The following is a 16,819-nucleotide window of genomic DNA, read 5'->3' as shown; positions in this document are numbered from 1 at the left end:
GCCAAGGTGGGTGTCTGATTCCAAAGCCTACTCCAAGTCGTTTCGACACCTTCCTCTCTTTTCATAGTATCGCAATTTTTGTGTTGTATTGAACTGATAAATAAATGCTAATAAACCGAATAAATGACTACCTGGCAAGGTGATTATTATGACTACTGTGCGACCATGTAAGTTAGTTGGCAACCTCGAAGCAGCACAAAAAGCTTCGACCAGGCTCGGCTGCGCTGAGGAAATTTTGAACGAGCGGCGTCACAGTCTGAAGGATTCTGTCCGGGTACGGTCACTTATATCATGGGCCAATGCCATCACGTATCTTGAATGTTACGGTTCTAGACCATTCGGTATGACTTGGGTGCTTACTTTGTAACGGACTAGCGAAGAATATACCAGGAAGCTAGAAATTGCTGTAGTCAGAGTCAGTCAGTTTTTGATATTTTTATCCGCACAAGTTTGCAATATAATGAGAAAATAGGAGTGTATTGTAACGATTTGGGGTAGTCATTTAATCAGACACCCACCGTGGCCTAGAGTATGTAAACAAGACAAATGCACACTGAATGAAAAGTGACAGAAGATGACATAAAATGACAAGTGATAAAAATGGATGAGTCGTGTTGATCGCGGTAGGCAAAGTTGATATGTCAGATCATAGTTTGGTAATCTCGAGGGCTGACTAGTATACATTCAGTAGAAACTGCTTTTATTTCGACTTGAAAGTAGACCTGCTCGATGACTGTCTGATAAGCCGTCGAAATACTGTTTCACATTCTTGATGGGCCGATGTGTTTTCATTGTAATTCATGCTGAACTTGCAGTAGTTCAATTGCGGTCTTTGTCCTGCTGCATTCAATGACTTTTTGCAGTCTCTGTCCTGCTGCATTTGACGACTTCAATGTGGAATCTAATGAGTATAAGTACTCTATACACTTGAATCCTCGTCGTTGAATTACCATCAGATATGCTTGAATTATAGTAATTTAAAACATTGAATAAAAGTGTCAAACAGCATTCTTCGGAATATCATGAGCATCCGCGAGTTTAACCACTTCCAAGTCTAAATACAAGCAGTTTGTTCTGGATCAATACTGGCGATCGAGCTCGTATTGATTTTGGTGCATGCCTCTTTCTCTTTCAACACATTCTTCCATTTTTACTATATTAATAGGCCAAATTGGAGTTTGTTTGATTGATTGACTAAGTATTTTCGATTAACACAATGTATATATAAATTGACAGATGTGTTATTGTGACGCAAATATTCATTAGTGCATGATGAGACGGACAAGATCAACAAGTACAACTGAACCACTTTCGATTGAGAGGCGCTCAACACGACTTTTGAGAGATGCTGCAGAAGAAGGTGGAAACATGAAGCTGAAGAGAAATTCGTTAGAAGTTGAAAGTTACACACGGGCGTCACCGAGACGAAAAATTGTTAAATTAGCGACGGATATAGACAATAAAAATGGGACAGCTACACCGCATCGGAAGCAATCAAGTAAACATTTCACTAGAGCTGCCAAGAGAGTGAATTCTTCAGCTTGTCCATCAAAGTTGGACAAAGCAGGACGAATTGCGATGCAAGATATTCTGAAAACCGATCATCTCACCAGAGCAAAGAGAAAAGTCACTCCCGTCACTGTTGCACACCATGGTGAAGTAAATGATTGCACTGCTCCGCCTACAAAAAACACGTTGTGTCAGGAAAACGGGCACGACACTCGCGAAAACGGTTTACATGATGCGCCGCGACCACCAGATTCCAAACATCTTACACGGAGTACAAGCAGAAACAACCATAGGAAAAATTCTATTACTGAAGGTATTTGCAGCAATGATCGACCAGTCACAAGGTTGTCATCGACAAAGGACGAGGATCCAGGATCTGAAAAATTGTCGCCAATAACATCAGAAGCACAAGCCGCTGATATCGTGGATCCCACTCGTGTTACCAATGGCGAATCTGATGTAGTCGAGCAACATTTTGTTGCTAGTGATACCGATGAACCCTTGAGACAAAAGAATATTGACAAGGAGCGCGACAAAGATGAAACTGCACATCAGGTAGATTCAAAAGAAAAATTGAACATTGAAGATCTACTGGAGATGGAGTACCAAGATGCTGAAAATGATGATTTTGTTGCATTTGCGGGAAAAAGAAAAATGAACCTGCGTAGCTCTGGTGTACAATGTGATCCAAATTACTACACATTGAGTCTAGAACTCATTAAAAAATCTCGATCAAAGTCTATTAATGGTAACTCCAGTGAAAAGCATGACCATTTAAAATCCATGGAGAACTCTTCCGAGAACAGACATGGTTTTGTCCCAGGCAATGAAATCAATCATCTTGACAGTCCCCAAAAAATAGAAAATGGGTCTGAACTTGGACTGCTGGACTCCTCAAAAATTCATCATCCAAACGTAATCGCAAACTCAGAAAATGGTGAGACTTTGTGCAATGATGGAGAGGATTCCAAGACTGGGGGCACAAAGTCCACAAAAATGTTCTCTAATGGTACCAAAAACAATGAAGTTAACTCGAAACCCCATAAGATTCCTGTATTGGAAGCTCGTGATATGGTACCCTCAGATGAACAAACCTTGGATAAGAAACATCCGGTTAATAGACTTGACGTAGATGCAGAGTTACTGCCGGTGTCCTCAGATGGTACTCCTGCATTAACCCCTGTGCCTGACCAGGGCAATTTGGAAGCCGTGGATGTTTCTGAATTGAAACATCAATCACCAAAGTTATTGGATCCTTGCAATGCAGAAGTCTCCACTTCGTCTGCAGGTAAATCAGATGACAAGCTAAAAGTCTCCACTTCATCTGCAGGTGAACCAGATGTCAGTGATCGACATGCAATTCTCACCCCCAAAAGAAAGAAGGGAAATCTTAAATCGCGTGTGAAGGAAGCAAGATTGCCGGAGAAGCCCAAAGTGCAAATGTTATTTCGCGATCCATCTGAACCTCCCTCCCTATTTGCAGAAGAAGCGGTACCCAAGTCTGATGTGTATTTTTTTGAAAGCGATCATGTTGCATTGAAGCATAACAAGGACTATCAAGGATTTCTCAAAGCCGTCGCACTTTTGGAGGCTCAGAGACATCAGTGTGTTCATGACATTGAGACTCTCAGATCAGAAAAATTGAGTGCGACAAGCAGACCTGTCGAGTATGTTGACGAACTTCAAACAAGGTCTCCATTGTCAAAGTATTTTCGACCTCAAACCGTAGCTTCAATACCCAAAATAAATTGGCAGAAATATGTTTCACAGTATGGGACCTTTAGTAATGTTTTTGGGAATGATGCCCCCTCCACCATGTCAGCGAAGCCTGTTACCAGGAAAGTAAGATTGACATTCGAAGGTGGTGTTCCAACTCAGTCTTCCGCAGCCAGCAAAGACGGTAATCGACTTTCATCTTCACAATCAAACCGTGTCACGTGGACTGTAGAAGAGCAGCTCAAATTAGAGGAGCTCCTTCTGAAATTTCCATCCGAACCCGTAGAATTCACTAGATTTCGAAAAATCGCTGCTGCACTTGGTAACCGCACACCCCTCCAAGTGCAGTCTAGAGTTCAGAAATATTTCATAAAGCTTGCCAAAGCTGGCCTCCCAATTCCTGGTAATAGACCTCGGTCTGGAAGATTGTTGAGAGACTCTAGCAGCGCTGGGACACAATCCAAACGGGCACGGAGCCACCCGCAGCAGAGCTATTTAAGAGCATCTACTTTCTTCCCACAGCTTCACTGCCCTGTTCGGATGGACATTGACGAAGAAGACTGCAGTCTTCCGTCAACGTCTGCTGAATGTATGCGAAATCAAGGAAGTGAAGAGCTGGCTTCTGATGAGGAAGACATTCCGGATGAATTGAGGAGCTGTCCAGAATATGTGGAGATTTTGCGACTGAAAAGACTTCGCAAGTCAAAACTCAACGATCGCCGCAGTTGGGGCAGACAAGCCCTAGCACAGCACACTGGATACGCATGTGATATGTGTGAAAGTGATCCTATTCAAGGTGTACGATACCACTGCATTGACTGCCCCCAAGAAACCTGTGTGGATCTGTGCCAGTCATGTATTCAATTGCACGGACAGTTTGTGACTAATAACCACAAGCCTTCCCATAGGATGGAGCCAGTCTACGAGTCTCAGAATTTCCTTGATGACGATTACATGAAATTTGTGTCCAATTCCGGAGAGTATAACTACCTCGATCCCAACTTCCATCCAGCAAGCATCTAGCATAACACTACCACATCGAACTTTATCTTGCCCTTGACCACTTCATATGTCCAGGGAGGACTTTAATGCTATATTAGTGCAGGGACATATTGAAGCAATGTCGTGCTCGTGTGGTCTTTCAATGCCCTATTTCTATGCTTAAGTCTCTCAGTGGGAGATTCAATATGGAATGTTTTTTCTATTATTCATTTCTACTCGGTCCAAACAAGAAATAATAAATTTGATATTGCAATGTAGTATTGTTGCAGACACTTCCTTACAGTAAGCGATGCAGCATGGATAGTTGTTTCGATGTTTTGACGCTTTTCATAGACTCTCAAAGCAGAATTAACTGTACTGTGCTGTCTAGAATGTATCGCAATTTATCAACAAATCAGTTCTTCCGACTATATTGTGCAAATTGAGCTAGTTGAAATAGAAGTGCATGAACTAGAAAACGTCTACATGGTGAATTCGAAAATATTAAAGTTGTCTGCACTGTATCAAAGTACTACTTACTAGTACTGAAAATGAAAGTGCAATGATTATTGAATATCCACAAACTGCATGCAATCAACATAATAGATGAGCACTGTGTGAAACGGACAATAAGCAATTAAGAATGTCACTGCCGGGAAAGAGTTGAGCATGACCATATTCATTAGGCTGGTATCCATATGCAAGAGACGCCAATAGGAATTATAAAGCCTTCAATGATGCGGATATAGTTTAAGGAATCTCGACATATAAGTATCTATTGTTACCGAAGTTTATAAAAACGGGTTTTACAGAATTGTGTACAGTGTAGGCCTACTTCCAAATGAGTAGCTACATTTTTACATAGTAACGTGCATTAGAGTTATCGGTATAAAATCATCAAGTTAGTCATAAATACGTAACTCATAACTGCAGGGCAAGTCTATCGCAGCTAATTTGAAATGTGCTGATTATGGAGCTGATATATTGTAATGATGACCAATATAGTTGCTGAGATGGTCTTCATGAACCTAAATATTCTATATCGCCGCTATCTACCAGCAGTCCAAGTTGGATGAACCGATACTGGTCATTGATTTGTATGATAAGAATTCTTGATATCATGACTCCTAGTATTTGAGGAATGCAACCCAGCACGACCAAGAAAAAGGAAATGTAAAACAAATGATCATGCACCCATAATAGAAAAGAATCAAGACATCCTTGATCATATATGTATAGATTAGAGTCTTCGGAATTCTGTAAACCAATTCCGCATAACGTATTTATTACATCAGTGATATTGGCATCTTCATCTACTTTGCAGCAAGAATAAGGAACTCCACATCTTTCCAAGCTGGGGTTGTTAATATCACAATTGAAGTATTCATTATAGCTCCAATCTTTCAGTTCAATTACACCACAACACTTGAACTCTTCTTGCATCCAGTCGACAAGATCATTAACATCTGCGTCATTGCGGTAGTGCTCTATGCTTTTGTACATCAGCTTTCCCAGACTTTCACGATAACTGTCAGACAAAATTACTGCCGCAAAGGCACAGCCAACTTCGACGACAAGTGCAAAAACCATCACAAAGGAGAAAAATTTGAGCATGCAAATATTTTCTCTTAAAGCGCCAACACAGCCGAAGAATGTCACCAAGAACACCAAGCATCCAAATATTATAATAGGAGTAGCAGGATCGACTGCAAGTTCTGAAAGACCGTGTGAATATTGTTTCTCTACTTTCGCATAAACACCAATCCCAATCATCGTAAATCCAACGAGCCATGTCAGGAAGTTTGCGAGGAAAAGAATGTTCTTCAAGCATGGACTAACCAAGGGAATTCCGCCAGCATACTTTAAAGTGCAGGTACAGCCTCTCTGAAGACACATGATTCTCTGTTGTTTCAATACTGTGATATAGTTGTTGCTCAAATAGGAAATCAATACCAATGATTATCACAGCCAGGAAGACATCCAATCCTGTTCAATTGTGGAATACAATTATTTATGTGCATGATAGTAAGCTGAAACACAATATATATCGAAATTACTCGCATAATTTTGTGATTGAGCTAGGCTAACACAATAGCATGCATTTGTGAAACATTCAATTGTAGCTGAATAATACCATAATGGAAGCTACATCAAAGTTTTAACATACTACCGAAATTGAACACTAAACGCATCCATCGCATCGGTTCTGCTTCGTACCGTTCAACAGAAAACGTACAAACTATAAATCTAGAGCTGAGGCAGAGCTACCGGTAGTAATCAACTCATCATTACTCACATTTTGTTATCAAGTTCAGTCCTATGCTACATTCCTACATAGGCCTATAGCTCATTCACCGTCGAATTTCAAATTCAAGGTAACAAAACAATATAAACGGCAACCGGTACAATACAGGCATGTATTCACCGAACTCCAGTATCATCAAGAAGAACTCTGAACTGAATCTACTCCATCCGATCCATATTGCTGAGTGATCCAACTACATCCTCTATAATCCAACCTAACACCTGTCTCCAGGAGAAAAGCGTTATTACCACAGAGTTGTTTAAAACTATACTATACAGCTCAGTGAATATTTCCGATAAGAGATTTGATGCTTGCTTCAGAAATCAGAATCAGTGAGCTTGTTAAATTTTACCAGTAATTTTATACCGGTGAGGCGGGAAGGGGGAGGAAAAATCAAGAAATGAAGGTTTATTTGAATGTATATTTTTATACGACCCAAAGTCATAGTTCAGTGACTTTGTTACACTGATACAAAGGGGGCGAAATCAAGGAACGAAGGGGTGCTAAGGCCAATGCTATACGGTCATTCAATGATATGCAATCATCTGCTCAATTTCTTATCAAGTACAATCATTTGCGCTCCTCCCCCGTGTCGCTATTTTACGGCGTCAAAAAGACCGCTGAAGAACGCACTCGAAATGAAAGCGAATGGAATATGGAAAGAGCGTCTAAAAAGAACGGCCGACTGAAGATTAATATCGAAAAACTGTGACATCCGGCACTAGGCAGATGCCTCAAAATCCATGCACTTGTTTCTCACTTGTATACATTGTTATCAAGCCTGTATATACAATTGTATATTTTAATATAATACGGATCGCAGAAGTTCTATTCTAGCAACACCTTAATTCGCATACAATGGAATTGCAAAAAAAGGATGATTGACCGGTTGAAAACAGTTATAAACGGCTAAAATAAGACTCTAACGACGATATAAGCTGGCATATGTATGCTTCCTTTGTTTTAGTCGTACTCTAGCGGTATTCATGCGTATGCGTTGAGGGGAATGCAAGAGATTTCACTATAAAGGCGGACGTATAGGAATTGCTTCATTATTACTTAATCGCGATTTGGGTTTCTCAAGAGGCCAGGAATCTTTGTCAAAAGTCAAAACTGATAAAGCAGTGCGACCATAGATATTTGAAATACATTTTTGTGTAACTATTACATTCCCTATGTAACCTCACAGTGCACGGCATGCAACGGCTTCGCATTGTCGTTTTCGCTTACGTGAATAACTACTTTATGTCAATTTTTCCATAAAAAATCTGAACTCACTGTGCACTTTTGGGCTTTTCTGGAATTCGGTTTCAATGTCAGCGACTTGTTCATAATGGTGATCAGAATTACACTTTAACACGGCCGTCGGATGGTTATGATAAGGCCTTTGAACATACTCGACCTTTGATGTGTTGAGGGATTATTCAATGGATGTATTTTTTACTAGAAATCTCAATAATTGTTAGAGATATGCTGAATTATTGCAGGCATTTTCTCAATCTACTCAGAATTGCTTCTCGTGCCGGATGAAACCGTCTGGCGGGCCGGATGCGGCCCGCGGGCCGTACGTTTGACACCCCTGGCTTAGATCGACCCAGTGTTGGGATCAAGTCATTACCTTCGAGTCACGGGTCATCTCGATTCATTGCACATTTTGACTCGAGTCAAGTCAAGTCACTAGTCCAGTCACGATTCAAGTCAAATTGAATTTTCGAAATGTGAGTGATGATGCAAATTCATTACATTTTGCTAACTGGGTGAATGACAGATTAATTGACCCTTTAACCAATATAAAGATAAATATACCTGCAAAATGGCGAGATAGTGTAATGGTTGTGCGTCCGGCTTCTCGATCGGTAGGTCGTGGGTTTGATCCCCAGCCGGGTCAGACCAAAGACTCGAAAACTGGTATCCGCAGCTATCCTGCTAGGCGCTCAGCAATCATGGATAGCATGGGGGAGAAAAAAAAACGGGGCCTTACTATAAAGGCCCTATCGCATCTCCGTCGTCAAAAAGCATCTCGATGGTGTAGGCGAAAAAGAATACCATATCTCTCTCTCTATCGCTCACGCACACTTAGAACTGCTAATAAAATACGTGAGTAACTGCCGCAGCTACATGCTACAGTCTGTTATTATCAACCAAAATAGAGGATCGAATTCGAAGCCTCGAGAAGTTGCAACACATTGATATGGTATAGTAGCCTACACTACCCATCTACACATCCGCGAGAATATAAACGCATAGTTCGTTCGATTTAAATTATACAAGAGAGAGAGAGAGAGATATGATATTCTTTTTCGCCTGCACCATCGAGATGCTTTGACGACGGAGTTGCGATACGGCCCCATGAGGTCATCTAGTCCGCGCCCCCGTTTTTTTTTCGTAAAGATGAGCACTGCGAAATGTAAACACTGAGCCTTCTAAGAAACAAAGATATGTGGCTATTAGATTAAACTACTACAACTACTACTACGACAGCGTAAGCTATGATCGTTTCGTTTGCGGTCAATTTACAATCAGTGAATGACCGGTTGTCCTCACAAGTCACAAGTGACATCGGCGTATCGCGAACAATCCGAACATACATAAGATAGGGTGATTTAATCGACACCGTTTGCTGGATGACTTGAAATTGACTCATAAATTTTGCTCCGAGTCACCAGTCAAATGACATTTTTGAAGCTACGAGTCAAGTCATGCGTCAAAGTGACTCTAGTCAAGTCAAGTCATACGAAAAAGTTGACTCGAGTCTGACTCGAGTCAAGTCATGACTCGAGTCATCCCAACACTGCTTAGACCTATCTCACTATCTGCATATTCGTCACTACATCGCATTGTGTGACATGTGTGTGTCTTGGTCGGATAAAAATATAATCTGACGAATATATTGATATAATTAATTTCCAATGCTACAGCGATTCAATGGGCAACTGTTGTAGATGGTGGTCCCATGGGGCTGCCTTGCTGTCCTAAAACGCAATCCTAAATCCAACCCGGCCCCAGCCCAGATCCCAGAGTTGAGCTTGACTCTGATAAGTCATTTAAACCCAGAAAGTGCACGAAATAAGCGGACCCATCCTTGGAATATGATTGTTTTTTCTTGCGGATGAGAGGAAATCTCCGGCTCTCGCCATAATCTAAAAAATCCAACAAAGATTAAACCCGCAATCTCGTATCTGGATGAGAATCTGACACTGCCTAGAAGGCTTACCTACCGACACTAGGGTTGCATACAAAACAAAACCAATTTAAAACATGTTTTTTATTGTATTCTTAAGCCATGACGTCACGAATATTCTATTGTGACGTCACATAGTGGATTCATATTGGCAATTGAAAATATAGGGTAAATAGAGCTCCTGTGACGAAATACCTCATTCGTACTCTATTAGCTGTTGATCCGACTATTTTGAGGTTTCTAACCATCCCATATCGTATACGTCGGCTATATTGGGTTATAATTGTCTGTAGGCTCATAAAACATGTTTTTTTGGAAAGTATGTACACAATTATGACAATTATGGCGTGATATTACAACTTAAAAAAACACGAATTATTTTTAAAAGGGCATTGTTTAAAACACTGTTCAACCATTTACTTTAAATGCAACCCTAACCGACACCATGTAGCTATCTAAATAAAGTGTTTATCAGAAAAACGCACGCCGAATGAGATATTTGCCTAACACAGTCAGTTACGCAAACTTACAGCATTCCATCCTCACTTACACTACTATGGGCGCGGACACGGCTCCCGGTAGGCGTATCATCAATTCAGCATATATATATATATATTTACACATTGTGATCTTGAATAACACTCAATTAAACGTCATCTAAAGACATTTATCTTGTCACACATAAGCAAAGCTAGCGGAACTATTTTCAGGAAATGCATAACACATTCTATTGCGATGTCACCGTTAAGCAATTGATGACATCACGGTATTAATGATATGATCGTTATTCGAGTGCGGTTACGATCGAAACAGGCCTCCCGACATCCGTTTTCATTTTGGAATGTTACTTTTGAGCAATCTGATCCCATTTCGCCAATTTTCAGCCAACTCCGAGGCCCTAGGATCCATCATATATGTCGCTACAGCTACAACTTCGTCGCCTTTGCAATAGTACGCGCAAAATTTTCTTTCCGCCAAGCTGCCAGCAATAACGACGCTGTCGTGGCCGAGTCCATTTCCTGAAAACAAAATCGTACGTGCACAAGCCTAAATATGAACAATACGGTACAAATATCTCAAGTCCACAATGATAAATGATTGAATGTTCTTCGTGTTGTGAATACTATACCGCATCTATGCAAATGCATAGTCATAGTGCATGCCGATGTAGACCGGAAATCTGAAACAATGAAAGATGCATGCGGTGGCGTAGCCAGGGGGAAAATCATCTCTTCACGAACGAGTCTGAACCGTTTACCACTGATCATTTCTAAGCAACTTCCTGGTGACGCCATCGAATATGAGATTTCGGATCTTCCATTCATTCATTCTTTCAGATATATCGATTTTTATCAATTCAAAACCCCACAAGAATGCGAAAAAATGATAAGATAGAAGTGGAAACGACTCTCTGCAGTCTTTCTATCAGTCATTCGCCTTGGCCTAGGGTTCATAAACGGGGTCCGTGGGCCCCTTGGGAGTACGCGTACTAGTTTTTAAATTGTCTATGAAGGCCAGTCAGGGATTTCTAGAACTTCTAGGAATCTTTGAGGCCAGTCAAAATCTGAAAATAAAATTTTTATCACATCATCGATAATAGCATATAGGTCTACTATACCCAAAATCTAAATTAAAGCTGATGCTTTCTAGTTTGGCAAGTTCAGATATTGTCGCATTCTGTTGTTAGGTATCACGTCACTTTCCACATCGTTGTTTTTATCGCTATATTTTAAAATTGCCAAATCATATCAGTTGCAGTTTGACAGATGCCAACTATGCAAACTTCCTGACCAAAATTTTGCCTCCAAGAACATGTAAATAAGAGGCATGCATACTGAATGATAAGTAATTGGATATGACATAAAAAGACAAGTGACTACTATCTATTTCACTTACCAGCATAACGTATATTCTTGCCGGGCCCGAGACTGCTCCAGAAAAATGGAACGGAAGAGGCCTCTGTCGATTTCGCTGATGCCATGTTCATGCCAACGACTCTTCCGTGGTAGTGTGCCATTTGCCAATGTTGAACGTTAGCGGGCTCCCATGACCGCATTCTACGCAAAAAATAGCATAAAAAGGTGACAAATCGAACACGAAAAGAGTGGCTGTGGATATCAAATTCGGGTTGACTGGATGGGAGATACTTACTTTAACGGAAAAACAGCAATATCACCGCCCGCATACACATCTTTGACATTTGTCTCCAAGTATTTATTAACGTGCACGTACCCGCGTGCATCTAGTTCAACGCCTGAATTTTGGAGAAATTTCGTGGCTGGAATAACGCCTACGCCAGCAATAACAATGTCTGCCTGTGAAAACAGTGGCAATAGCGTAAGCGTATGGTACAGACAGTCGCGTGAGGAGTAAGCGTCTAAATGAGAATATGTAGAATAAAAGAAACTCCGATTATTGCCAAACCTTCTACTTGAATTTTTATGAGGCCCACTGGTTGTACATGTATCAATTTACGGCGCTAACCAGAATGGTCTGTTGCCACGGCTCATGAGATGACGGAGCTATAGAACGCAAGCAGACACATCAACGGTTCTCAGAACAGTTGCTTGAACTGCACAGATTTATGCTGATCCACGTTTGTCTGACTTAGAACGAAAAGGATATATTATATCAATTTTGCTACACGGGTTATGAGTAGCAACGCTGTCTAATTGTCCAGTCCAGTCATACCTTGAGAAGAGTACCGTTGTTCAAGACGACATGTTGCACCGCACCTTCACTCCCCTTTAACTCGGTAACAGACGCATTCATATGGAATACAATTCCCCTTTCTTCGTGCATTGTCTGAAACACTTCCCCAACCTGAATCAGCATAGAGAATAGCTGGAGTTTAGTCGGGATTGAATTACGTGGCCAAGTTCTCACCTCAGAACCAAGAACGGTTTGATATGGAGCGCTGAAATATTCGCAAACCGTGACAGATTCTGCTGCCTCTGCCAGGCTGGAAGCAACTTCCATTCCGATGAAGGATGCACCAATGACTACAACGTTTTTTCCCGCCGCCTGTCGACGGATAGTAAACGTATTAACTCCGCTACGACAATCAAGGTCATTGGTCACTATTTCGGTTTTAAATCCACGATATTTGCTCAGATACACTGATACGGTAAATATTAGGGATGGTGTGAACCTCTGAAAGGTTCAGGTTCGTGTGAACGCGAACCTTTTTGAAAGGTTCTGTGTGAACACGAACGTGAACCTCGTGACGTCACGTGACGTCATATTGCTAATTCCAACCCTATCTTCCAATGAAGTGATAGCCTATATTAATGTACACGATACCTAGCGAAGACTCGGTCCACATAATGCCACAATGCTGAAGTACATATCGGCGTGTTAAACGTCGCTAAATGTATCAACAGCGGTAATCAAAGGATATAATAATTGCGTAAAATCAATACATTCCGTCGCTTTGCCAACAATTTCGACGAGGACGAATATAAGCTTACGCCTTAACGGTCTTAGCCAGACCGGACAATGTGTTCGGAGTCTGAGTATTGCTACATTGATATTGAGCAGAGTGTACAACTGGTTTCAATGCTCGCTGCCGATACACGAACAACAAGTTATGCAGCAGTAGCAAGCACCTTAATCGCACGGATTTGGTTTTAATGATACAGTAAAGATATGAAGTCAAGATTGACCCCGTACGCCCGTTCGATTTTTTACATCAGAAGACGATATCAATATCATTGATTGGTTGAATGAATAAGCATCATTCGCTGACTACGTATATCGCTCGTGATCTTGTGTGATTGCGGTTCAAGCTCACAGCAGATAGTCACTAAATATTCACAAACGGAAAGCTGGTTATTCCGAGAAAATTTTTGCAACAAAGCAACTAAAACTTTTAAGGTTGTCAAGGTGCATGGTGCATGCTCGTTAAGCGTTGATTTTTTATGCTGCCAGCACCATGCATGGAGTGGCCCGCAGTTGAAATGCAATAAATTTGAGCCAAAGATCTTATAATGGAGTGAAAATAACAATTTACCAAAAGGTTCACAGTGCAGAACCTACCAAGGTTCTGTTGTGAACACGAACCTCTAAATTTCCGAGGTTGACACACAGAACGCGAACGTGAACCTCGCGTTCACACCATTCCTAGTAAATATACGACTTCTCGATTACAGAGTAGATGGCCTGTCATATTGAATGTATAAGGTAGGCGGATGGGTTGCATAGTTATACTCGCGAGAATGATTAAACGCGCGGGTATCAATCAAATGACGCGAATGGTATCACCACCACGATTGAGCCCGTACCCTTACCCCTTGGAATATCTTTGACGCGTCGTCATGGCTACGAAGAACGAAAACATTTTTCAATCCCCATCCTGGAATCGGAAGCACTCTCGGGGTCGAGCCTGTCGGTGGAAGAAACAAATATAAAAGTGACTGCCACAATAATCAACGTGTCGCATATAATATGTTATGTTACTGTCGCATCACAGTGACGGTTCGTGGTGTCCCGCCTCACAATGCACGCGATTTAGAAATTTCACGTGGATGCGGACAGCGATGACGGCATGGCTTAGTTGCCGATACATAACATACTATGCGGTTATAATAGGTGTCCTATTATCGACGGTAAAATTGACTAGGCCTACTTGATTCGTTTGGTTTTGAGTTGAGTGTAGCAATTATATATTAGCTATAATCCTGCAATATAATACGGAAGCGGACAAAATTTTCAACAGTGAGGCGAAATCAGACGTACGCACAGTGACGTCACGATGTTCAAAGCAAGAGCAAGCGCTCTACTTGCTCCCCTCCTGTCTGCGTGGCAGTCTTGTTTCCAGGACGTAGTTTTAATGGGTAGCAATATAAGACGTTTCTCGGAGATAAGTACACAGATTGCAATACACGGAATTGGGATCATTTTCTTGGTGATTTCGAGTAATGAGAAAAAATTCCCAATTCTCTATAGTCTATGATAGTGGTTATCAACTGGGGGGGAGGGGTGTCGCGGAGCTGACGTCAAATGAAATTTTTTTCGCGCATGGCGCGATTTACCTCCATTTCGTGGTTGTTGCTTTGTCTACAGTCCGAATTTCATATTTGAGAATTATCTCATCAACTGTCATAACCTTCCATGCCATCAAACTAGCTGTTGGAATCGTAGCATTTTGATTGCATTTTGTGATATGACGACAAAGTGGGCGCGAAATTTTTCACTATCATGAAGGGGCGTGTCTAAAAAAGTTTGAGAACCACTGGTCTATGAAGTCCAACCGCGCTATGGGGGTCAACGTTACGTAGACAGCCATTTGGGGAGCCCAATACCCATTTTTGTGTTTAGGAAGCTTGTATAGTGCTGCATGGACCGGGATGAAGACACACATTATAACAGCAGCAAATTCATAAAACATAATTCACTATAGTGAGTTACTGGTAATTGAAATGCCACGTGTGTAAATCGATCGATTGGTTATATTATGGAAATAATTAGAATATGCCTGTCGAAAGTGCATATAGTAGAAACGGAAAGAAGACTAATCAATCCTGTCGCGGCCATGCCTACTGGTCACGTATTCTTGGCAACAAACGGTTCTGCGGTATATATACAATTAAGTCGGCAAATGAGCTTACGGCGTGCTTTGCTCTGCATAGCAGATATTATATTTTGAACAAGTTGCATAAGAATCAAACCTGTAGCAATAAGTAATTTGTCATAAGATTCACTGCTCCCGTCTTGCAATCGGACACTTTTTGCCGATGTGTCTAGCTTGGTGACTTCCGAATTACATTTGACGGTAATCCCATATTCCTTGTAAAATGCCTCTTCTCGAAGATAAGTGGAAGCAGCGGCCACATTCATGACTTTACTGAGTTTCGTTCTGGTAACGGACGGTACAAGCTCATAGTCATTGATTGCGAATGACTTGGAATGCAACGTTACCTGTCATATGGTGGATGGGAATCCTTGGTGAGGATAATTATCTTTTTGCAATAGCCTCGTTGGCGTAGCGATTCCGCACATGTTATGGCTGTGGCGCCACCTCCGATAATCAATACGCCATGTCCTGTAACAAATAAGTATATCTGCATATGTACCTCTGGTGTGGCACATATATCATAGGCCCACCATTCCCATCAGTAAAGGATGACATCTTCTGCCTGCGGCGCCCATTTTTCAACAAATCTTTCCGCGCTTTTACAATGACGCTACCATCTTTCTCTTCCGCAGTGAAGACTTGCAAGCTATCTAAACCCGGGTAATCTTCTATGTCGCCGGTTTGAATGTTAAAACACGCTCCGTGCCACGGACATCTCAGCCGACCGTCAATGAGAGGACCTTTCGCTAACGGGGCGCCGTAATGTGTACACTTGCTGCCAATGGCGGAAATTTTATCATTACATTTCACCACCAGTGCCGTTCCATGTTCTCCGAATGAAACCTCTCGTATGTCACCATTACGAAGTTCGCTGGAATTGCAAGCAGTGATTTGAAGTTGATCTTCGGAAGTCATATCCTACCAGTCACTCGGCAATGTTGCGCGCCGCAAAGTTTAACGATTTGAAACACTGACTAACTTGTACGCGGCACCGCAAACAAAGCTAAATTTCTGCGACGTCATGCAATCAATATTCAGCTACCTCGTCTCTCGTATTACTTCGTAAAGTTACTGCTACCGCCACTGATCAGCTCTGGCTTTCGCGCTTTGCACATAGCGCGAGCTTTGTGTTGTTCATTGCTGCACCGGTCTTTCCGAAACGCGCAATTGCGTGACGGACGGCAGTTAATCTCCACCTGCTGGGTCCATGGAGATGCTAAGGTTAATAATGTGTCAGCACCACCGGCTTCCTTGCAACGCCGTGGATACCAGTTGTACAACCATGCAAGTTTTGGTCTTACCTGACCGTGAGTAGAGAAGAATCCACGTTCTACAACCTACCGATCGAGGAGATGGATGCCCAATTGCCAAGTAATTCTTCAAGACGCTTTGTCGGTCGAAACGATCCCATGTAATTCTGGGTTGAGATACACTGCACAATCTCGCCGCACCAGAACCCACAACAATAGGGTTATCATACGTCCTCTTTTAAGAGGATTTGTCCTCTTTTTTGTAATTTTTGAAAGAGTCCTTGGAGGACGCCCAAATGTCC

General features: G+C 41.7%; 4 protein-coding genes across 5 annotated transcripts in view; 1 reads left to right on the top strand and 3 right to left on the bottom strand.

Annotated features, from left to right (window-relative positions):
• The window catches only part of LOC145433716 (echinoderm microtubule-associated protein-like 6), a 228,902-nt gene that overhangs the window by 142,381 nt on the left and 69,702 nt on the right, over positions 1-16,819 (bottom strand). The window lies entirely within an intron of this gene.
• On the top strand, positions 238-4,484 carry LOC145433718 (uncharacterized). The gene has a single exon (XM_080310914.1). It carries the CDS (start codon positions 1,270-1,272, stop codon positions 4,246-4,248), a length of 2,979 nt encoding a protein of 992 aa, XP_080167040.1. The 5' UTR covers positions 238-1,269; the 3' UTR covers positions 4,249-4,484.
• LOC145433722 (tetraspanin-33-like) lies at positions 4,624-6,687 on the bottom strand. The gene is made up of 2 exons (XM_080310918.1): positions 6,503-6,687; positions 4,624-6,236 (listed from the first exon to the last, which is right to left on the bottom strand). The coding sequence occupies exon 2, from the start codon at positions 6,100-6,102 to the stop codon at positions 5,227-5,229; it is 876 nt and encodes a 291-aa protein (XP_080167044.1). The 5' UTR covers positions 6,103-6,236; positions 6,503-6,687; the 3' UTR covers positions 4,624-5,226.
• LOC145433719 (apoptosis-inducing factor 3-like) lies at positions 10,283-16,396 on the bottom strand. Its single transcript, XM_080310915.1, has 9 exons — positions 15,798-16,396; positions 15,612-15,735; positions 15,362-15,549; positions 13,982-14,076; positions 12,579-12,716; positions 12,384-12,515; positions 11,844-12,007; positions 11,589-11,749; positions 10,283-10,711 (listed from the first exon to the last, which is right to left on the bottom strand). The coding sequence occupies exons 1-9, from the start codon at positions 16,180-16,182 to the stop codon at positions 10,524-10,526; spliced, it is 1,575 nt and encodes a 524-aa protein (XP_080167041.1). The 5' UTR covers positions 16,183-16,396; the 3' UTR covers positions 10,283-10,523.

The sequence above is a fragment of the Botryllus schlosseri genome, chromosome 2 (genome assembly GCF_051294905.1).
Source record: "Botryllus schlosseri isolate E-star chromosome 2, Bs_hap1, whole genome shotgun sequence".
NCBI lineage: Eukaryota > Metazoa > Chordata > Ascidiacea > Stolidobranchia > Styelidae > Botryllus > Botryllus schlosseri.
Note: the sequence above shows the minus strand (reverse complement) of the source record. Positions and strands in the feature narration are given on the sequence as shown.

Excerpts from the sequence above, each read along its gene's own strand:
- LOC145433718 (XM_080310914.1), top strand. The coding sequence starts at position 1,270 with ATGATGAGACGGACAAGATCAACAAGTACAACTGAACCACTTTCGATT.
- LOC145433719 (XM_080310915.1), bottom strand. The coding sequence starts at position 16,182 with ATGACTTCCGAAGATCAACTTCAAATCACTGCTTGCAATTCCAGCGAA. Across the intron at positions 12,717-13,981 it reads CGTCAAAGATATTCCAAGGG|GCGGCGGGAAAAAACGTTGT; the intron begins GTAAGGGTACGG and ends ATCCGTCGACAG. Across the intron at positions 12,008-12,383 it reads ACAACGGTACTCTTCTCAAG|GCAGACATTGTTATTGCTGG; the intron begins GTATGACTGGAC and ends CTGTTTTCACAG.
- LOC145433722 (XM_080310918.1), bottom strand. The coding sequence starts at position 6,102 with ATGTGTCTTCAGAGAGGCTGTACCTGCACTTTAAAGTATGCTGGCGGA.